We start from the raw sequence: 23,336 nt of genomic DNA, 5'->3' as shown, positions 1-23,336 counted from the left end.
TGACGCAATGATAAAATCATTGAACCGACACTTTTCCGTAAGATACGAATTTGTTATTTGATGGTAATAAGAACGAGAACTGATATTTTGCTGCAGATCCACAGGTTAAACTTCTCGTGTTTGTTTCTTTTTTTTTTTTTTTATGTTCTCGTTTAATATTACAGATTCATACAAGTTTGACAACTGATCGCACGCAAGGTGTGTCTGAGGTGAGTAACAAAAATTTATATACATGCTTGAATTAGCGGTCAAATCGTCATTTCCATTTCCTCTTTCTGATGACAATAATATTATTATATATATACGTGGATAAAGATGTCAATATGTAACAATGAAAAGTGATCATTTCTCGCAATATATATTCGCATTGTATCTGGTATTTTGTCGCACAACGGAAAATTGCACATTGAAGATTGGTCGCACTATGCACTTATATAACGCAAAAAATTTGCAACAGACATTTAAAGCAAACTTCGCTCATTGCGATTAAACTTAAGCTTGAGCAATTCTTTTGCATCCTATACAAAAATATTTTTCTTGTTTTTTTTCGTTTTTTTTCTTTTTTTTTTTGAGATCCGAGTAATTTCCTTCTCTCGTAAAGATTGAAATAATTTACAATAGAGAGTAGATACACGTGATACGCAAACAAATTAAAAGACATAAATTCAAAACGGAATCTTGTATTCGGGAAATAACAAAGTGTTGTACAATCAAAGGAATGAAAAAACGTGCTTACTTACAGCGATCTTGTAATTACAATCGTTGAGAAATGATCGCGCGTCAACACATGCACAATGCAAATAGAAGAGATTTCGGCAGCCTCTTTATTACGTGTTATTATGCAAAAATAGACTTTAATATCACTCTCCTCCTCTTTCTCTCTCTCTCGCCGACGAGGAACGCGATGAAAGGAACCGTCCGTAAAGAAATCGCGGTTGACCGTCGGACTCTTTTCTCACGTGAGTTGTTTTTTTTTTTTTTTTTTAAAACATTGCACAACACGCCCGCACGCACACTCACATACATGTGCGTTTTTTTTCTTTTTTTATATATACGACCTCTAATATCGTGTATATAAATGTCCGCCTACAGAAAATCATAGATTCACTCACGGAAACCTGCTTCTATTTGCTCCGGTAGTCGCGGAGGGAAGTTATGTAGCTTCGGTCTCGGTGTGTGGCAATTATTAATATTGTGAATCGTCATCCGAAGCATGTGTACGCCACGTATTCTTCGACAGCGGCTATAATTATTGTCTATATGTATATGTAATGTGTATAATTTTTTAAATTTCTACAAAACGCGTCTTGCACATGTTGTTTTTTGTTTTTTTTTTTTTTTTTTTAATTATCACTTTGACTTTTTGGTCGCTTAATTGTAATTTTAACGCGGATGAAAAAGCGCGCTCGCGAGCAAACACGAACGACAATTTTCGACAAAGTGATCATGGATGTTGACAACTTGCGAGAGTGTAAACGCGACGGGTATATAATGAGCAGTGATTTAACTGTTTGGAATTACTAATATCGTTTCATTTTGTTTTACATAAGATTAATATATACTGCGTAAATGAAACTACGACCGCGGCAAACGCCGACGCTTTTCGCATATTTGCTCTCTCTTCTCTTCTGTGTATTTATGTAATCTCCGTATTCATGAATACTCTGCAACGTAGAGAAAAACGATTCTTTTAAACTAACATTGCTTGTTTGATTGAAATCTTACGGACAATGTAAGGACGGCGTTACATATGAATGTATGAAAATGCACGTGTTACAATTCTAAGAAACGCAGTGTGTGTTGCGAGACGCTAAAGGAATTACTCAGTAAATTAAATCGGATGAACGAGACCGTGATTGACGAACTATTGATTGTTGTAAATTATCTCGCAATATATATATATAATAATTTTCTTATAAATAATTCTCCTATTTAATAAATATATTTATCTCTAATATAAATACCATGGTGTGATCGTGATCTGTACAAATGATATGCAAATTATATAAATACCGAAACAAGACTCATGTAGGCTATATCAGATATCGCAACGACGATCGATATTTAAATTATGTTTCTGTGTATATTAAAGCGTACATAATTAACACATACCGACGTCGGAAAAAAAAAAATCGTAACGTTATCGAGAGACAAGTCGCTTAAGTTATATTATTCGTAGTCCATACAAACGTTTCTCTCTCAAGTACAAATGATACTATATTATACATCGTTACATCGTAATAGAGGCTTCTGAAATTGGTGGGTTATGAAATCCGCTTATACATATAAGAAATTCAGATTGCTCTCTTATTATAGTTCTAAAAGGTAGATTGTTATAAGATTTATCAGTATCGGATATTGCGTGTAATTTGGTGTTAATCGTTTAGCTTTCTAGAAAAATCTGTTGTACACACATTGGTATATGATATATATAATTCCTCGAATTCCGTCCATCCCTCCTCTTCTACCTTTAATCCCGCAAAACGAATAATATTTGGGAAAAATTACACTCGTCAAACTTCACAATAATATCTCGAAGCTTTATGGTCGCAACGACTCGTCAACAATATATTATCTAACGTTCTAAAAATGGCGATATATCAATTAAATGTTTCTCTCTTTCTCTCTCTCTGTATGTGCTTACAATATGATTAATCTGCAGAAGCATTGATCTAACATTTTATATATCACACAATGTTTTTTTTTTCTTTTCGAAAGGCTTGAGAAGATCTAATTTCGATAGTCTTTGCAGATATTCTATGTTTCAATCCCCCCTCTTCCGCTCCCTCCCCCGAAAAGCAACCGTAACCCTCGCGAACACAACATCTAAAATTGTTCTCGAAAGCCCACGAAAATGCGCTAAATTGTACTATTCGATCTTGATGACAATGCATCTAGGATTCTATGTAAGAACTCTAAGCCAACGTATAATGATACACAACTGACGCGATCCGACGACAACGTATCCGGCGACCGATCTGACGATCGACATTTATATGCAGATTCTTCTTAACAAAGTGTAAATAAACCCTCAAACAGCAAAATTTGACATCAGCAGAATCGTATTATCTCTTCTCTTATCGATTACAGGATGTGTGCATTATTATATTATCATAGAAATGTTTCCGTAATCGAGAACGTCGTAGACCGTGTCTCGTTGTGCGCGTGCACGTACATGTATCTCGGCTTAATTCAACGCTACATTTTGTACAATTCAGTAAATGCTATTCTGTACTCAGAAATGAGCACTTTATCCAATCTAACGCAATGGAAAACAAAACTCTTCCGTTTCGTTTTCCTCGGTAATGTAATAGTAACCTCTAAACGTAAAAATCTCGTCCTATTCAACTTAACATCTTTGTATTTTTAATGCAAACGCATCACTCAACAAGCATTTTATACGCTGTATTGTACAAGGTACACAAATATGATCATCACTGTCTGAGAATACTGTAAAAGATTTCCAAAACCCGATCGCCTGCTGCTTGAAAAGTGATCAAGATATCGTTTCCAATGTGACAAATGTTTCTTTTTTTTTTTTTTTATCGCACTTGGCGACCTTCAAACGCGCGAGTCAAAGATCTAACACACTAAAGAATCCTTTCTGGGATTTTCTAGTGTGTTAGTCGCCTGTTTCATATGGTCTCTTGACTGTTCACCGATTGCGAGCTACGGGACGTTTTGCGACTGATCGGTTCCAGGTAGGCTGCGGGCGCCCAACCTTCCAAACCGGTGCCGATCAGTTTGACAAACCACCATCCGGCACATCCAACTTTAAGAAGCTCTAAGGTATCACCTTCACGCATCGTTACTTCCGACTGGCCTACCGCGCAGTAATCAGCCAACGCAACGTATCTTCCGCCCTATAATCGTGCATTACAAATGCTTTTTTTATTATTATTTTTTTTTATTAATGTAAATTCACAAAAGTAAGAGCAAACTCACGGGTGCTGGTCCCGGACTATCTCCAAAAGCATCCTCCTCGTCTGTGTTGCTGTTTTCTGAACTCCAAGCAGCGTCTTCTTCCGTAGATTGCGACACGTCAGTCGCGTGTGAGATAACGCTGTTACCATCAACGGACAGTGTACGCAGAGACCCTGATAAGCTACTTTGAGCTTCCCACGAAATTGTTTGACGCAATGGCCTATGAGTAAACGGAATGATAAATTAGTTAGTTAGACGATTTGAAATTTGTGCGTTAGGTAATTTTTAAACAGCGATCAACGTACTTGTGATTGGATTTGCCAAGAGCGGAATTCTGTTTCCCTTTGAGTTCAGCTAATTGGGACATTAGAACGCCTTTGATCTGACGTACCCAGGATTGCTTGACATCGATACTGGGCGCTTGTATTGTGTGCACTTCAGATCTTCCTTGCAACCATATTTCGAAACGTTTGGCATCGCCCTTCACCGATTCCGTCAAACCAATTTGCGACATCTGTATTAAATGAAACCAATTATATGATTTATATACTTGAGTTGATATACGAAAAAAATCGTTCTAAGATATACAAGAAGCACAAGAAAAATACCTTTAGATATCTCTTAAAATGATACGTGGCTTTATTGTGAGCCTGAGGCTTGCTGTGTTTACAAAATATCAGAGCTTTTTCGTATAAGAAAATATGTCGCTGAGATGGTTTCAGTCTCAGTAGCCGCTCCCGCTTACTACTGCTCCAAACGCTAAACGACCCTTGTAACAACAATTCACCCTGTGCACTCAGATCGCCCTGTAAGCGTGAGACACAAGTTATAAGCAAAAATATAAATAATCTAATAATATCGATAAAAATAACGTTAAGATGCTTACTCCAAAACCTGTTATTGCAGTTTGATGCATGCTATCATTAACGCACTTTAACACAACCAGCATGCAATCTAGTGCTTCTTGCAGCTCGGTGCAGCATGAAGGTTCATCACTATACTTTAACAAATCTTTTAACAATAACTGATACTTGGTAATACGCTGAACGGGCTTGAGAAGATAAGCAGCAAGTGGCAACTTGTGGCCGAGTTTTTGCTGACAGGCTGCGAGAAACTGCGGCTCGCTTTGTATTTGCTCGCGCAATCTCTCGGACCTCGGGATATTTTGACAATAATAACTGTACAATCTAAAGAACACCTCGCGCTAAAAAACGTAACATTAAATTAATTGTGTTTAAATCGTGGAGCATGAAGTTAGAAATATAAGATATGCGCTCACCCTTTGAACAAAGCACAAGGCAACAAGCTCAGTATTTGAAATGCAGTTTTCCAAATCTCTCAGAAATGTTTCTCCGTGAAAAATATAAATATCTTCTAAATTGCCAAACAACACGTCCGCTTTGCCGACCAATGCCGCAGGTATGAGATGAGCCATCGTCTCGTTTGTCATTTCCATTTTATAACCTTTAATAATCGAGCCAAGCTCAGAAACATAAATTCGTTCGGTTTCTACGAGTTCTGCCAAGACATGACCGCGTTTTAAGCGCAAAGCTTCGACGTCTCGGGGCTCGCTTTCCGGTGACGAGGATTCTCCTTCTATAGGACTCATTTCCATCTCAAAAAATATGCAAATGTTATTTTTGTATATTTATCAGTTATCACGATTATTATAAGATCGAATGAAAATTTATACCTTTGGCATAGTATTGGCCTTTTTTAGAACTCTGCCAGGTTTCACAGTCTGAGGCAGTGATTGCAAAGGTTTTACTGGTTCCGGAGTAACAGTTTGTACTGGTCTGGCTGGTTTAATCAATTGTTGTTTTAGTGCCATTATTCTTTTGTCGCACATCAGAGACACATCTTCTATCCTTTGCAGAACCTATGAGACGAATTTCAAGTCAAAACAAAAATCGTAAAATTGTTAATTAAACTCTTTTAAAAATACATATATATATATACCTGCGTGATGAGTGCTTTTGTTTCTGGCATCACAGAATCCTGAAAAATACATCGGGGATGATGAAATTCTTCTGCCGCTTCGATAAGTTGTTGCAACTCTTGAAGCGCCTGATCTGGTGGTGTGGTGCTGTTCTGCGACGCGAGCAGTTCTATTCCTCGCGTGCACCAAGTGTTGGCCTGTATGTTGATTAATATTTAGTTTCAATAAGATTAAATAAATAGAATCGAAAATGCACAAGAATCTCTCTCTATACCTTATCTATACGCTCCATAAGTTCTCTGCACTTGGTTAGCATGTGTAATCGTCTCTCCAATCTCTGGCTGAGAATGGTGCAAACCCTTTGCAGCTCCACACACTTAGGTTCCACAACATCTGCCGGGCACTGATGTCTGCCAGACAGCAACTGTTGACCAGCAGATATCACTTCCTCCGCGCGATCTATGTCTCCCTATAAACAAATGTAATTATACCTATGCACAATAACGCAATTAGAGTTTAGTACATTAAGTGAAAATGCTACAAACATAACCACATGACATTGTTTTTAATTTTATCATAAATCGTCTAGCGCATGAAAAATCTTCTCGCAAAAGAAATGTACTATTATGCGTGCAATGCAGAGAGAGAGAGAGAGAGAGAAAGAAAAAGAGAGCGAGAAATCATAATGATAGTTCATTCTCAAAAGTTCACCATGCCATTATCAGACATGAATCAAATCTCCATCGGTCGTTCGACGACATTTATACGTGCATTTCAACTAAAAAAAAAAGAAAGAAAAAGAAATAGTATCAGCTCAAACTGACTAAAAAATGTATAAACGTATAGAGATTTAATTCATAGCGCCTACGATAACTCTCTTTAAAACGTAACGGTATCTATTTGACTCGAAGATATGGTAATTTATAAAGACTGAGATATTATATATATATATATGTAGATACTCTAAGATATCAAGATCACTGTGTTTTAAATGTTAATGTCTATCACAGAATATATGTATTTTGTCAAGTGGACTGCTTACCAAGACCCAAATCCACATGGTATGCAACAAATAGGACTATCGACAAAATGAGGAAAGCGGTGCAAAGTAACATTTGTGCATGATTGTGCTTTATATATGTCATTGCTTGTGATCACGTTCAAACCAGAATTTACGAAGGAGATGAACACACTTCACATTTTTAACACGATTACAATTCTAAATATAATCATATTATATTTTTATTACGTAGCGTTTTTATGTTGTAAGAAGAAAAACAGTCTATTTGAGACTTTTGTAGAGAATATAGATATACTGGTTTGAATAGTGCATTTTGGTGCTCAGAGTGCAATGTGTACATTCTCAAACCCAAGTCGTGTTGTCATATTGCTTCCGCTAATTTTGTCATAATAATTTCATCATTTTTATATGATAGATTTATATTGTAGTTTTACACTTTTTTCAATTGAATATTTTATAAGAAAAATAATCACATATGTCAAGTTGACAATATATATAGTGTTATATGTGAAATTTTCAAGTAAAAATGTAACAAAGCTACATACTCTGCATATACGTTGGAATGCTGATGTGTCGTGCAGTAGTTGATCCACTCTTGCTTGCGTTTCCCCGACCTCCGTCATCTCTTCGGCTGTCTTCAAATGTTGATCTAATGTCGCTTGCAATTCTCGAAAATCTTGCTCGAATTGTCTCAGAGCCAAACAATGTCTCAAACGCGAGCTATGATGTGACCAGAATAAGTCAAATGTCCGTTCAGTTTCTTCCAACTGGACAAGTAATCTAAAAGTGAATGACAGCGTTATATGTTAGTATATAAACATCAATCATGCTTTCACACGAGTGCATTTTGTTGCATATAATGCTAGTTAAAAATTATAAAAGCTTATTTTCTATAAAATACAAGCTTATTTGTTGCATTAATTAAAATAGAATTAGACGCGCTACCTTTCTACCGCAGCAACATTTCCCAATCTGTCAGCTGTTCCTTTCCCAGTTAATTGTCGTACGCTATCCAGAAGAGCTTCTCCGTGTCTGGCAGCGCTAAGTATTTCTTCCTTCAATTCATTATATTCAGCCTGTTGCTGCGATAGTAATGTTGTAGTAGCAATGGTATTGTTAGGGAACTCCACTTCCGCCAAACGTCGCGTGAAAGAGTCTAACGCGAGGGATACGTCTTGCGTCATTGATGAAAATTTTTCCAAACTCTATAAAAAAAAATAAATAAATAAAACAACCTTCATTACTACCGAACATGAAAAAATTGGCATGAGTGTTAATAATTTGTTTTGACATATTTACAATTCTATTCTGTATCCAAGTGTGATGGCAATATGATAAATTGCCACCAAGCTGTTCGGTGAGTTGATCTTTATCTATGAATTCATGAAGCTCAACGACGTTAGCTAAGAATATAACTCTGAACTTGAAATCTTCTCGGAACAATTTATTCGACACTTCCGAAATGGCCTTCTGTAAAAATCCAACCGGTCGCAATACATATGCGACATGTACTAGACCAGGAAAAAAAGCCTAAAAAAATAAAATTATTATTATTATCATAAGTAAATATTTTTAGTATAAATAACAGTGATGATATTTTAGTGTGCAATGTATACGTACAGAAATTTTCAAAAGAACTGTTTTCACCGAATTCCATTTGTCGTTCCTCCGATCAATTATCAAATGAAATCCAAGATCAGCTTCTTGCAACCTAAATATTGATAAGTTTATATGTACATAAAATAGCAAATGTAATAACATAAAATATAGTATAAAATACAACATAAGATAGAAAATTATATATAGCAATTGACTTTTGTAAAATTACAAAGATTTATATGCTCACGTTGGTACGGAAGTGAGATATAACATGAGACGTTGGTAATCTAAATCAGTCAGATTATGAAAGTTGCCATTGTCCGGAAAAGTGATTATAGGACATCCTTCTCGCGTTTTTCCTCCTGAACAAAAATATTAATAGAAATATTATTTGGTATTAAAAGTTTTTCACACAAAAATTAAATTTTTTGTGCTAAAAAAAACGTATTATAATCTAAAACAATTTATAGCCCTACATATTTACCAGCAATAATAGCATATTGTGCTTGAAGAAGATCTGCAACATCTCGAACTGCCAGGTCCCCATTTTCTATCTCTCCTGTCATACTCTCTACATCTTCTGCAATCAAATTAAAAGAAATTATTAAATATTAAAAGAAATTATTCTCTATATTTTAAAAAAATTACATCAATATTTTATACATGTAAAACCATTTTAATATTAAAAAATATTCAATATATTTTATTATATTAAAATTATTTAAATGTCTACAATAAATTAATCAAAACTTGCACAAACGTTATTTGTTATTTTTACAAATTTAAATATTCAACAATAATTATCGTTGACACAAAGACACGGTTGTAACAAGGATTCTATTGCATATTTATAACATAATCATATATGTAATGATATAAGTTTATTTACCATATATATTTTTTATTTATAGAGTTCAGAGTTAAGAAGCCAAAAACAAACTGTTTATATTATTAAGAAAATGTGTACACTCTGTAATTGAATATTATTTATTACAAGAAAAAAAATTTAAGTGATAATAATCCTAATTGTAATCGCCTCTTATGCAATGTTTGCTGTGAATGCACGGCTCAGGTCTCACTGGTGTACTGAATGCGAGTACCTGATCAGAGGTTGCACTCACATGACCTTGCTGATGCTATCCATCTGAAACAGTTTCCTACAGTACCCACAATATTGCTAATATAACTGTAAATTAAGAGGCTCTCAAACAGGGAAGAATACATAATTTTAATTAAAATATCAAGAAGAAATATGTGTATGTCAAGTTTTCAAATATGTTCTATAAGTTCCCCGATCTTCGTAACACAAATTAAAATACACGCATTTGATTCTATCCAAAATTTCTGATAAGAAACTTCTGATCACTTTTGATATAAACGCTGAAAAAAAACAAGAAAACAAAAAAGCATATATTATAAGAAAATATTTATATATGTATATGGTGCACATATATATTTTTTAAATTAACTATGTATTTCTAAGAAATTTATAATCATTAAATTTATATATTTTAAATCGCATAATTTAAAATGCTTTTTCCAATAAGTAAAAAAATATTATATATAGTTATACAAAATGTTTTTTCAATAGATGTACTGAAAATAAAATTTTATAACAAAATTTACTTAATATTTGTAATAAAAAATTGAGATACTAGTATTCAAATATGAAAATGTCCGTCTTTATATGAATTGAGAAGCACTGTTACCACTACTGTGGTTAGTTGATTTCCATGTTTGGAAAGAAAATTCAGGGAATAAGAAATATCAAGATTCTTTACTTTTCAAATACTAGGTCATTGAAATCTTTGTATCAAACTTGATAATATTTATACAAGTCATAACAAATATAACTATTTAAAAATACAACTTGTTATATTTTTAAAGAAAAAGTATTGTGTATGTGTAAATATATTTAGCTGTAAAATAGAGAACTGGCACGTTACAAGTTTTTAACGTTATTATATATTTTCTAGATTTTTTACATATATTTTATTTTTATACAATCTTTTTGACAAAATATAACAAAATATCTTATAACATATTCATTGTGTAACATATAAAAATCTTTTCAATGTTCTCTACTTTCATGCACAAATGCAGACTTTCAAAATACGTTTTAATACGTTTTGTCATTATTATTAAGATGTGATTTTCAGGTAACAAGCATTTTGGTATCTTTTAACAAACAAAATGACAGTAATAATATATCATATTTTTATTTGTACTTTATATAAGTTATTTTCTTTATATACTGTTATATATACAATGTTATATATATACATATGTATATACGGACATAGGGTGTCCTGTAAAGAATGTGTATAAAAGACTTGTATATAACATTGTACATTTTTCATCTCTTTACATAAAGTAAAATTTAAAAATTATTTGCCTAAATAATTAAATTGTTGTTTATTAATACAGAAATACTGTGACTTTTAATACAACAAAATTCTATTATCAGTTCTGAGTGAAACAGAAAAAAGATAGAAATAACGCAATAGAATTATCTGTAATACAATAATTCAATACATACAATCTAATAAATTTTATAAATTTTTTTCTTTTGTTTTAAAAGATTCTATGCTTTTCTTATGAGCATATATAGTTATGAAGTAGTTTTTGTTCCGTCAAATATCTATATATTGCGTGATGGTTAAAACATCTTCAGTTTAGGCTCGAAATTAGAACCTTAGTATAGATATCACATTCATATATAAATTCATGTTTGCACATGCAATCTTCTGGTTTATATCGCGTTTGTTTTCGTAACACTAGGATTGTTGACTACCAATCCGCAAGTAGTGACGTGATAACTCACGCCATCCTGTAATTTACTGATAGGTGTTAATACGTAGGTCTCGTTCTGTCTTAAATTGTTAGTTATCACCAACGGCAATATCGTGCCTTCTACCTGAGATGATTTCTGTTGACCCGTGTCGTCTCTTGAGTCGGCAGAATCTGTCTGACAGTGACTCTGCGCGGTCTGATTTCTTACCACAAATTCTAGCTTGGCGAACTTTACTTGGGGAAACTGCACCTTCATGAATCGTCGAAACGTCGAGTAACCCATGCTCTTGACATTGGGCGAGACTTCTTTGCAATACTGAACGTACAGTTCGTGCACGGTTTTCCGCGTTATATCCGGTGACAAATGAAGTGGCGCATTCTTGACAAGTTTAGTTTTCTGCCTGACCTCCTGCTGGTCGACGAAGTTTTTCAAAAACTGTATGGCGATCTTGTATATGTCCAGAGAGAACGTGTTGTGCGGGATTTTGCCTTGATTGCCGTGTACGCGCGGCGTCACACCGTGTGTCATTAAGTGCTTTCGGATCCGTTTGATTTGATAGTGCGTGCAATTCTCGAGATACAAAAACGCCTCCAGGCACACTCTTCGGCCCTGATAAACATATTGAGCGCGTAATCTGCGCCGTTCCGTATGTCGGGCCGTTTGATAGGGATCCGTCAAACAGGCCATTGTTACACCCATTAAATACATGTCGTGCTCGGCTTTAGTCAGTTCTGCAATATTCAATCTGTGCCGATATACGATCTCCGGATTCAGATTCTTGAAACATTGATCGTCAGCGCACTCGCACCCTCTCTTGAAACGTTCTAACACCTGCGCTGGACTGTCCTCCAATTGTGTGGAATCGTAACTGGATCGACCAGCTGGACTGGATTGATCATTTTCTGTCTTTTTTCCTTTATCTTTGACAATAGATTTCTTTGGTTTACCGGTTGAACATAGAGATTTTCCTAGTTTCTGTAAGAGATTAATAATTTATATTGCAAACATCAAAACAAGATGATAGAAATTTTTTTAATATTATACACATTGTTTTACCTTCTCCTTCACTTCATTTATTTCCAACGGTTTTGTTTTACTTTTATCAGCAATATCTTGTGTGTCAGACTCAAGTGTTATATCTATTTTATCTATTTCTCCCTTAATAATATCTTCTGATATTGGCTCCATATTGATCTCCAATTCATCTAAAGCGTTTGTACTATCCTGTCATGACAAAATATATTTTATAATCTGTTTTTAAACAAAATCTCAATCAAAAAAAATATTCCAATAGTTGTAAGTTTTCGGTGAGATAAAAGAGATTTAAAACTTTGCAATTTAAAAATGAATCTATCTTATTAGTTTTTTTCAGAGATATTATTTTTTTTTATTTTACTATTTACTTTTTAACAAAACCTTTTATTTTGAAGCAGAAAGAAATCGATGAAGAAGAAAAGAGCGATTTTCAGAAAGTTTGCACTTTTTGTATCTAGTACTCGAAAAAAAAAAATGAAAATCATCGTTTGAAAAAAGAATTAGCCGAAGGGAACGTGAAAAACCAAAAGGTCGAGAATCGCTGATCGCGCCCCTCAGTAACCAACTTTCGTCTCTAAGGCTCGCTACATCGACGGCGATACTTACTGTTGTGTGATTGAGTATCGCAAATTCCGCGTTCCGGACGTACTGTCGCGTGATTTAGCCGGTGTCACGTCGACAAGACAACACTTCCACAAACCGTTCTTGACGTTCGACACGATAAATCGTGCCGTATTCATCAGTCAACACTACCAACGATATGGCGAACATTTAGTTCGTGTTATTGTAGGTAGAGGGGACAATACTCTCCCAGGGCCGTGCCCAAAAAGGGTGGGTTGTCTATTTCTCCTCTCTCTAACCCTTTGCTTTTTCTTTGCTTGCATATATATATAAACGTACACGTAATTACGTCTTGCAAAAGATCAAGATTCTTGATCAAAATCCTTCGATAAGAATTATTTATATTTCAACAAATTCACGTTTCAATTTTCCCAGTTTTCTGTGAAGATCAATTTCGCGCAACACGTAAAATAAATTTTTAAAATTTGATCTCTTCAGTTGTAATCGAATCGTGATAAAGCAATTATCTCCAGACACTGGAATAATTCGCTTAATTAAAACATGCTGTAGAGATCAATAAATTAAAATTCCCTCCGCGTTTTACGATGCAAATGAAATAATAAAGTTATATAATATTGCTCGTTATTATGTCAAAATTCAGTTAATTCATAATTTACTTGTTAATTAATTTTCTTTCACTTCGTCGAATGCGTATGATCTGTCTGTGTGTCTCTGGAAAATTTAGTAAATCTCTGCGACATCTGTGATGTTAGTCTTGCATATTTCATTCAGTCGACAAATAAAAACGAGAGACAATTAACGATTGATTAAAAAAATTAAATCTTCCAGCGAGATATCGTCAGCAAAATTTAATAAAACGGAATGTGTACGACACTGAAAAATGTACATATCGAACGCAAATAGTTCGCAAATTGCGCAAAGTGGATCAGACTAAAATCAGTGCTAACTTCGACAAAGAACTTCCACTCCGAGTTCGCTCCGACGAGAACGACGACGACGACGACGACGACGACGTCTCGAGCGAACGCGGAAGCAGATATGCGGATTATTGATTGATAGGAGAGAGCGCGCGGATACAGCCCTGGCGCCTTTTCTCTCCGTTGCTCGTCCCAAGCAGAGCGCGTGGAGCGAGCGCAATCGTGCGAGCGAGGGGCGGCGAGAAACACTGGCCGAGGAGAGAGAGACCACATGCATGCAAAATGCACACCGTATGCTGCGACGATGAACACGCTCCAAATAGCATGTACCACACACACACACGCGCGCGCGCGTGCAAAGAACGTGGTGGAGACTCGTCTTGGAGTACGAGATTTACAAGTTACAGAGAATTTCTATCTCTGTGCGCACGTAGACTATGTTTTACCGCCTATAAAAAAAAAAAAAAAAAAAAAACAAAATGTTTTAAGCAGAAAGTGACAACAGGAAACGAAACAAGTAAAAATATTTTATGTAATTTCACGTGTTAAAGTGTAAAAATGTCATTTTTTTTCTTAATCGATTTCGCCGTAAATCCTCTTTATTCTTCGAAGTAGCAGAAAATCCATGGGAAACGAATCGCGCGGCGGCTTTGTAAGGTCGCCGCGACTTATCGTAAAACGTCGTACATAAACGGGGGTTCTCGATTCCGCATTTAAGTCACGATCGTTTTTCACGGCACAAAGAATCGCGCTCACTTCAAATAAAAAAAAAATAAAAATAAAAAAACGACAAATTTGCGGTCGTTATTTATACTTTTTAATGAATACATATTTTAATGAGAATATATAAAACACACATGTCACATGTGTGTAAAAATAAACAAAGATTATTCTCAGTAAGACGTTTCGTGTGTAAATCGTTGAAAAATTCTTTTGTATGTATACGCGTCCTACACATACTGTAAAAGAATAATATCAACTGTCAAAAGATACGAAATGTAAATCGAACAATGGTAAAGATAAGGTTGACGACGGACTTACACGCGAATGGTTTTGTTTGGGGCGCGCAAATGCGCCGATTTCGTGCAAAAAATTCAAGTCTCTCGTGAAAAAAAAAAAAAAAAAAAAAGACAAAAACAAATTGTATTAAGCATTGAAGATTTCAAACCTCCGCATTTGGTGGAGCAGTGTTGGTGGCAGGGACAATTGCAGTTATGCGACGACTTTTGGCGTAGAATCATCTTGGCTCGCTTCTCTCTGCCGCTGCTGGCGGTCCGATACTTATCGTATTGTCACGGAACGTTGCAACTTATACAATAGAGCGCAATGCAATCAACACTCTTCTGTGACGGAGACGATCATCAAGCACCACCGGGCTACAGTCTGTTCCACAAGCCGATTTAACTCCTCGTTTGAACTTAAACTTTCTTCCTCGCTTCGTGTCTTTGAGCACATTCTATACCACTATTGTAGCGAAACCGTGCTACACGGCACTATTGTGACAATGTATTGTCCAACAAAACAAATGGAATGTCTGACACACAAAGTATTTCGTAAGATGTCTTCTGAGAGGAAGAGAGTTATTTGATTCTCTCGACTCACAAGACGATCCTTCATTAGGTGTGCTTTCCTCTTATTTCCGAGCCGTCAATGTAATAATTTGAAGCACAATTTCACGAATACAATGTTTTTGTTCTAAGAAACAAAAATTTGCTGAAGCTTATTACAATGCGAAAAATGTTTGCTGAAAGAGAATTATATGCAAGAGCAAATTTATGTTATATATTCTCTCTTATATATTGTATAGAATTTTTATCAAGTTTTGAAGAGGCGAAATGTGAGTGCGTTATCGTGTTGAGAAACTTGGTACGATACTGCGAATAAACTGACGGTCGATGCGACGAGCGAAATTCGCCGGTAGCTAAAGTTCGTTCGACGAGTTATTGCCGCGTCGTAATTAAACGTTGCGCGATAATATCGGTTATTCTAACCAGCGCTATTCAACTAGGCTGTGAGGACGTTTCTACAGACATTTTCAAATTCAGCAAAACGTGAAATTTTTTGTCCTCTGATAAAAACCTGAACTTTCTCAGATCGAAACGTGCTTTCTTCCATTTTTTGTTCAAATATAACGAGGCGCGATTAAATTTTTTTTTTCAGTCTATCTTGCACACCAGTCGAACATTGTCGAGTGACGTAATGTACAATTTGCTATGTATCGTAAATTGATATTACGACATACGCAAACACACACACATACACACACACACACACTTCCTGTGCTTAGCTGTATACTGTCGCGAAAACTTAGCAACGCTGCAAACGTCCTCCAAGTGTTTTTCTCGTTCTAATGTAATCATTCGAAAAACGTAGTCTTCCCGACGTGCAATTGTAATATTTTTTACGTAATACGTTTTCTAGCAGAGTAAGAAAAAATTGTTTATCGTCGTAAAATAATATTTTTATTATACAGAAAAATAATGTTAGTTTTAAGAAAAATATTGTTGTAAGATATATAACCGCGTCGCGTTATGCTTGTAGAACGAGAGAAAGAGAGAAAGAAAGAGAGATCGCATTGTATATATTAAAATTACCAATTAAAATTACCGCATTATATTATACTGATATTTTTTGTTAAAAAAAAAGAACAAACATGTTTGTAATTTCTTTGGCACGTTTAGTAAAACACGCGAACACTTTGCCACGCGGCTCTATTTACAGTCAATTACATCTCCGTGTCCCGACAGAAGACGACGATGCATGGTCACGTTGTTTCACGCTCGGTAGTTTGCCACGAGGATGCACCGGTCATGTTGCACACGGTTGCACGTGTTGTATGCGCCGCGCGGGAGAGAGCTTCATCAAAGATGCACGGGAGGGTTCTTTTTGATCGATACGAACGTATTCACGTCCAACAACCCTGTCGCAAAGGGACGTTCTCCGCATTTAACTCTATAGCGTGATATATACGTTGCGATAAAAATACACTACAAAATTAAATAAATATTAAGTGGTAGTTAAATAATTTGCATTATATTTGCATCATATACTATATAGTTACTAATGCGTCGTTAGCGTGAGAAACGGTATGTCTAATATTCCAAATTATATGAAGTTAGTTTTTTGTGGTTGAAAGTTAAATCGCGTATTTAAAAAGAAAACAATTTATAATATATATAAAATAAATAAACATATAGAATTTGTAAAACTACCGTAATGATATATAAACATTTGTAAAAAATTTATATACATTTTAAAATGTGCATATTAAATACAATATAACAGTATATCAATTCGCAATTTATCGGAGGAATATTTCCAGTCCCTTATCGTATATTTTGCAAGGACTCCTATCACATCGGTGAGATTTTGTCGGTTAACTTTTTATCGCACTTGGAGGTGAGGATTTGTGCGCCGATCAGTCGTTTCAATGTGGATTAATTCTACTGTGTGGAATAATCCTCTATAGTTGGCGATAATCACACAGCGAACATTAGTTCGTTTCTCGTGATGTCACTCGCGTCATTTTTGTTCCGGAGCTCTAACGTTTCACGTCTTAAAATGTGCATCTGGCCAATCGTGCGACGCCTTAATTAACAAGTCGTCGTGTTATCAGTCGCAAGACAAGTGTTCGATGGTCAATACTTAGGCGAGACGACCAAGTTTATCGCCGACGCTACAGCTCGGTTCACGATCGACGCGACCGTGTCCGGCTTCGTCGATACGTACAACACAATTGCCGTGCTGGATATTGCGTCGTGCCGGTTTTAAATTTCGACAGAGTGCATGCAGAAACAACTCTCCACAACTTGTGAAATTCGATACAGTGAAAGTGAAGTTTGAAATAAAAATAGAAAAAAGCACGTGTTTCTTAATTCGCACGTTATCCAATTGATACGCGTATTCGATTTCTCGACGCTGCAGTCATGTATTACAATTTCTGCGCAACAAACGTGAAATCAATCATTGATATAATTTAAATAACAAGCGTAATCGAGAATTAAATATTCTATTTCGTTACATCGACTCTTTTACGTTTTATTTGCCCGCTGTTATATTTTACAAAATATTGCGCGAACAAATTTGCGCGAATCTATCTCGACGTGTGACGTGAGAATCGTTTCTTATTTCCGTTGAGATTGCAATCTTTTGCACCCTATAATATGATTAAACCTCATCAAATTCCACTTCCGCGCGCGTCGCTTTCTCACGCGAAATCTCCGCCGCCGTGTTGTGCCGAAGAAGAGCAACCGATGCAACACATCGCGTTCTCATTAAATCTCTGACACACAATCACTCACGAGAAGCGCAGTTTCTGCCGTCGCGAATTCACGAATCTCTCTGTGCTCTCACAAAGGGTCAAATGTACTTCACGTCGCGCGTTTCATACTTCTCCGCGTCGTCTATTTTCGTCGACCAACCAACCTCGGGCTTCCTTGTGTAAGCCGGATATATTAACTCCGGCGCGAACAAAAGCCCGGTCGCGGATATTACTCACCCGTGCACGTGGGTATTTAACGTCTTGTTTCGTTTGGCGCACAACGATATCGCGCGATAGCGTATTGTTGTTGGTATTTAAAGTGCACACCGGTGAGAGACGCTCACCGGCGTAGCACGCGCGAATTCGCGCGGATAAAATTCGGCGGCAACACGCGGATCGCGCCGCGGAGAAAACATCGTACGCACACACCCGTTGACACTCCGCGTGTGATCGATAGAATCGCACACGAATCGCCGGCGACTCCCCTCTTGTGTATGTATATATATATATGTGTATATATAATATACACTCTTATGCTCCCGAACGTCTTGTTGACGCCGCCACGCCGTTGCGCAGTGCCCGGTCGTGCTTCCGCACCCCGCACGAGGACGATTTGTCGTTCTTTTGTGTGTCACGAGAAATGCGAGAATAAATAAGATACGAGGTGTGTCGTCGTTGCGTCTCGACTCGACGGACCCCGACGAACAATAAACGAACGGACGGACGAACGGAGCTTCAGCTCCGATACGTTGCGATGCAGACGACGACTACAACACGGGCGGCGGCGACGGCGGCGCCATAACGTGGCGTCGCCGCAGGGATGGGATAATCGAGTTACTATATGTTCAAACCCCTGGAAACGAGATAAGATTGCGTAGGATATTGCGAAAGTAAAGTATGCAGTTTTAAGTCGATTGACATAATCAGTTGCGCAACGTTTTTGGAAAATTGTGGTTTTAAAAGAGCGTTTTTTTTTTTTTCAATATTGTATCATTGAATTCGAAAATGTGTATTTTTCTACGATTTTTTTACGATCGATTCAGCTATTTCGAGTGAAAAAATTGCAATTCGTTCGTATCAGTTTGACTTGGTGCTTCAAGGATTGGACACACGTCCTAGTTACGGCCCTGCTAGGCGGTGGAGGCAAGGACGAACAGAAGCGGCCAATGGCGAGCGAGCTAGATCGTCGAGGAGGGAACGAGTGCACGTGACTCGCGGCGTGTCGCGCTGTCAAAATCGGACGGTCTTATTCTTGCGTCAAATGAGATTTTTCTCGACTATTTTTTTTTTCTTTTTGTACCAGGTTCTCCCAGTCTTATTTCGTCCTCCGAAGGTGTAAAAAATAAGGCCGATAACACAATTAGTTCGCAAAGCGTCGAGAAGCACTTTTTCTTTGCGTCTATCTCAACGTTAAAAAAATGGAATAAATATAATCATTCTTGCGTTTATATATTGATAAGGTATGTATATCCTCTGTAAAGGATGGATGAACGAAAAGGCTATTACGATATAAAAGGATTAACTCTAGCATGAATAATAGACGGTGAGGGAGCGCGTGGCAAGCAATATAACTTGTTCATGTTACGAAACGTGTGTTGAACTAAAAGCTTAACTAAATATATGTATGTATGTATATATATATATATATATATATATACTTATTTATTTATTTATTTAAGCATAGACGGAAAAAAATATACATGACATATCATTGTATAAAGAGAATATCTTGCAAATGCTTATCGTTCTTATCACGTTATACAGATCAGAAATTAAAACGATACACTCAAAGTTATATTTATTGCAGATCGGCGAATGTTCTCAAATGAAGAGTTTACTTCACAAGCAGTTATAAAACAAATGTATGAGTACGTTGTATCTGAAGATGTATTTTGCGATATAATGTTATTACTCAATTATTCACTCCATCGAGCGGCAAATTGATTTATCGTCATCATCAAACGCGGCTTCGCCGTAATTCACACGTACGAGAGGAAAAATTTTTGCGCAAAGGACACTTTGTACCAACCAATATACAGATCCATAGACCCGACTAATATATTCGATTAATTGCGTCATTTAAAAAAAAAAAAAAAAAACGGAAATTCACTTTTAATCGACTTCTGTATGTAGTAGGTGTTTCGGAGAGAGAAAAAAAACGTCGTAGACAGGATATTGATGCAATGTATCAAGATGAGAAAAGGAAGAGGTTTAATTATGAATATAGAACGCGTCATATTCGACTAATTGTGACGATACGTAAATGCGCGAAACGTGAGTTCTGTTGTCTTATAAATCAATATAACACACTGTGACTTTTTCAATAAATAAATCCATAATTCGTTATGTTGAGTCGGTTGATACTTGGTTAAAAATAAAAGCCAGAGAGAAAACACAAGAATAATTTAAAAAAAAGTATTTTACGTAAATTAAAAAAATTTTTTTTTATTTCACGTGAACGCGAATTTTTCTACAAGCAATATCTCTTTCGCGTTTATATAAATTATTTGTATAAATATCTTAAAAGACTTATTTGAGATAAAAGTGAGATAAAAATCAATTTAATCCAATCAATTATTAAGAGCAAACGCCACATTTCACATCCCGTTTCACAATTTCATCAAAATAATTCAATTTTACGTGTGTGAGTTTTTGTAGAGACGGAGAAGAGTGAAATACCTTCGAGAACGATCTTCCTCGCTTTGGTTAACAGCATTTCGCGTGCGGCTCGGACCAGATACTTTCGAGCAATAATACATACGAAAATCGATACACACAATTTGAGGAACGGAATACGAAAGACTTGGCCGAGCGCTCACATTCCCGCGAATCGAGCTTTTTAATCAATCGCTTCCACCACTCAACGTCACACTCGGCAAGCAAATAATAAAAGCACGGACGTCTGCCCGCGGCACTGCGAGATTAAAATCAGGAAATTCGATCAAAATCCATCCTCCATGTCCCAACTAAGGAGGGAACGAGCCGGAGAGACACCTGAGGTAATTAAAATCCCAAAATCTCCAGAAAGCGGCTTAAAAGCTGCATTACGTCGTGAGACATCTCGCATAAATTCGTAATTCGTCACGAGAGAGAGAGAGTTTCTCATTGTACGTGTAGGTACGTATAATCAAAGCGCAGTTTAAAAAAAAAAAAAAAAAAAAAAAAAAAGAAATTAAAACGGTAAAGAGAGAAAATATGGAATATATTTGTGTATGGGAGCGCAGAAACACCGAGTATGAACAATACAGAGAAATTATCTCAATATAAAATTCGTCCGCGCGAGAAGTAACGTCAAGAAGAGTCGATTGTGTTTTGAGAGTTCAAAATTCTTCCGAATTTATCTCGCAGACGCAACGACAAAAACTATGTGTAAGTACATTTCCAACCGCAAGAAGTCAATTTTAAATTGCGCGTTTAGTCATGCGACTCGGAACCTTCGAGATTCCGGGCTTTATCTGACAAAACGATATATGTACGTAACTACGTATAATACGCGCGTATACAACTTGCATTTTGCACAGGATCAATTAAAAGCGAGTGACACAAATTTTAAAATGCGCATTTTGATGTGGAAATTTCCACATTTCTTGAAGCTCCCGACTGTTTTACGCCTCCCGACAGTGCAACCAAGTGCAACATACATTTCGTAGAACCGGTTACAACGACCTTTCAAGAAGTTCGCTTAAAAATGAACTTTCTTCCACGGTTGCGTCGCAATTAATAAAAAAAAAAAAAAGTGCAATGTGAGTTAGGCGACGAAACTTTCTTTCGCAAGTTTTGATTTTGAAAGAAAAAAATAAAGAGAAATTGAAAACCCCGCGTGTTGACAATCGAGTGACCGCGAAGGAAGCACATTCTCCCGCTCTCCTTATCTCTCTCTCTCTCTCTCTCTTTCCTTTCGCGAGTTCTCGAACTCCGAACGATCGAACAAACTTACCCGCCTCGAGCAGCTCCAGGTCCAAGTTCCCGCTGCGGCTGCGGCTGATGCTGCTGCTGCAGGCGTTGTAGCTGCTGGCTCGATGGTGGTGCGCGGCGGTGGTCTCTTCCATTGCACGGGAGGCGCTGCGCTTAAACTGCTCCAGGAAGCTGTCGATCTGGTTTTCGATGCTGGTAGGCGAGCTGGCCATGTTCTTTCGTAAACCAAAGTCTCGCGTGCCGAAAGCGATCAATTTTGTGCGCGATCTCACACGTGCGAGGATCGGATTTTTGTTTTTTTTTTTTTTCACCCGGTCACGCGTTACCCGTTTGTCCGTCACCGTGACACCGGCTAGGACGGCGACGATGATAATGACGGCGAAAGGACGAAGTGTGTACGAGAAAAAGAATTGAGAAGTAAGCCTGACAAGTTATATGTACGGATAGAACCGCGTCGCAATAACGTCGGGCTACATCGTAGAAGTCGTCGCGAGCACGCGTCGTCCTCTAAACGCACTTGCTCGTCGTCGCGGCACAAGCCCATCGACGGCTCCTCGGGCGGGTTAACGGCGCGAACGCTGCCCGGCCCCTGGCGCACCTCGTCCCGCTCTACGCCGCATGTCTATTGCCCGCCGTCGCCGCTCCGCAATGTTCCGCTCTGCCGCCGCCGCCGCCGCTGCCGCCGCGGTGTGCTCGGGCGGTGCGGGAAACGCCGGAACTGAAACGACGCATCGCGCCGTCGCAATGTTCCCGCGGCAGGTGTCCAGGTGTCGCGTACTGTGTATGCGCGTCCACTTCACGACGAGGCTGCGCAAGTCTGACACGGGCTCGTAACTTGCTCGATCCGGCTTCGATTGGTAAGCCTCCCCTGTCACGAGGAGTGACAGATCTCGCGCTAAACGCTGTTAAATAGTCTTCATTACCTGAGTGTCATATTCATTTAGAGCACTGATATATAGAAGTGCGTTTGTAGAAAAAAAACTGTAATAATAAAATATATTTGTAGTTTCTGTATTTGTGTATATTTACTTGTACATATCATGATATATATTAATAATACACAAAAATGTAAATATTTGTACATATAATATGTATTAATTAATGTTATTAATATAATCACAGTTGAACCTCTAATTTGAACGTAAAGAGATAATGACTTGAATTACACAAAGGTTTCGATTTTTTTTTTATATGTTTCGAGTCATTATTCTTTTTCTTCCACAGATATCCACCTCTATTCGAGCAAGCGATATATATCATAGTTTGATATTCTTTTACCTTTCTTTCGTTTCTATCCTCCAAACTGCAGAAGATCGTTTTCTGGTCGATAATCTTTAATCATCTTGTGT

At 37.0% G+C, this 23,336-nt stretch overlaps 2 protein-coding genes across 12 annotated transcripts; both read right to left on the bottom strand.

Moving 5' to 3' along the window:
• Positions 1-127: 127 nt before the first annotated feature.
• Positions 128-22,511, bottom strand: LOC109853781 (guanine nucleotide exchange factor DBS-like). 11 transcript variants are annotated; one of them, XM_020426194.1, is made up of 17 exons: positions 22,010-22,032; positions 14,980-15,506; positions 8,968-9,063; positions 8,731-8,845; positions 8,505-8,595; positions 8,184-8,414; positions 7,830-8,089; positions 7,430-7,664; positions 6,138-6,332; positions 5,884-6,060; positions 5,618-5,803; positions 5,204-5,539; positions 4,811-5,128; positions 4,533-4,730; positions 4,230-4,438; positions 3,946-4,144; positions 128-3,863 (listed from the first exon to the last, which is right to left on the bottom strand). In XM_020426194.1, the coding sequence occupies exons 2-17, from the start codon at positions 15,050-15,052 to the stop codon at positions 3,636-3,638; spliced, it is 3,147 nt and encodes a 1,048-aa protein (XP_020281783.1). In that variant the 5' UTR covers positions 15,053-15,506; positions 22,010-22,032; the 3' UTR covers positions 128-3,635. The 11 variants fall into 11 exon arrangements, with proteins under 11 accessions (XP_020281783.1, XP_020281776.1, XP_020281774.1 ...); XM_020426187.1 differs by lacking the exon at positions 22,010-22,032 and adding an exon at positions 17,967-18,778; XM_020426185.1 differs by lacking the exon at positions 22,010-22,032 and adding an exon at positions 17,985-18,778.
• Positions 10,545-13,502, bottom strand: LOC109853784. Its single transcript, XM_020426198.1, has 3 exons — positions 12,919-13,502; positions 12,334-12,501; positions 10,545-12,252 (listed from the first exon to the last, which is right to left on the bottom strand). The coding sequence occupies exons 2-3, from the start codon at positions 12,463-12,465 to the stop codon at positions 11,236-11,238; spliced, it is 1,149 nt and encodes a 382-aa protein (XP_020281787.1). The 5' UTR covers positions 12,466-12,501; positions 12,919-13,502; the 3' UTR covers positions 10,545-11,235.
• Positions 22,512-23,336: the final 825 nt, after the last annotated feature.

This window comes from Pseudomyrmex gracilis, unplaced genomic scaffold (genome assembly GCF_002006095.1).
Source record: "Pseudomyrmex gracilis isolate BER0280 unplaced genomic scaffold, ASM200609v1 scaffold_54, whole genome shotgun sequence".
NCBI classification, from domain to species: Eukaryota; Metazoa; Arthropoda; class Insecta; order Hymenoptera; family Formicidae; genus Pseudomyrmex; species Pseudomyrmex gracilis.
This window is presented reverse-complemented; position numbering and strand designations above follow the sequence as displayed.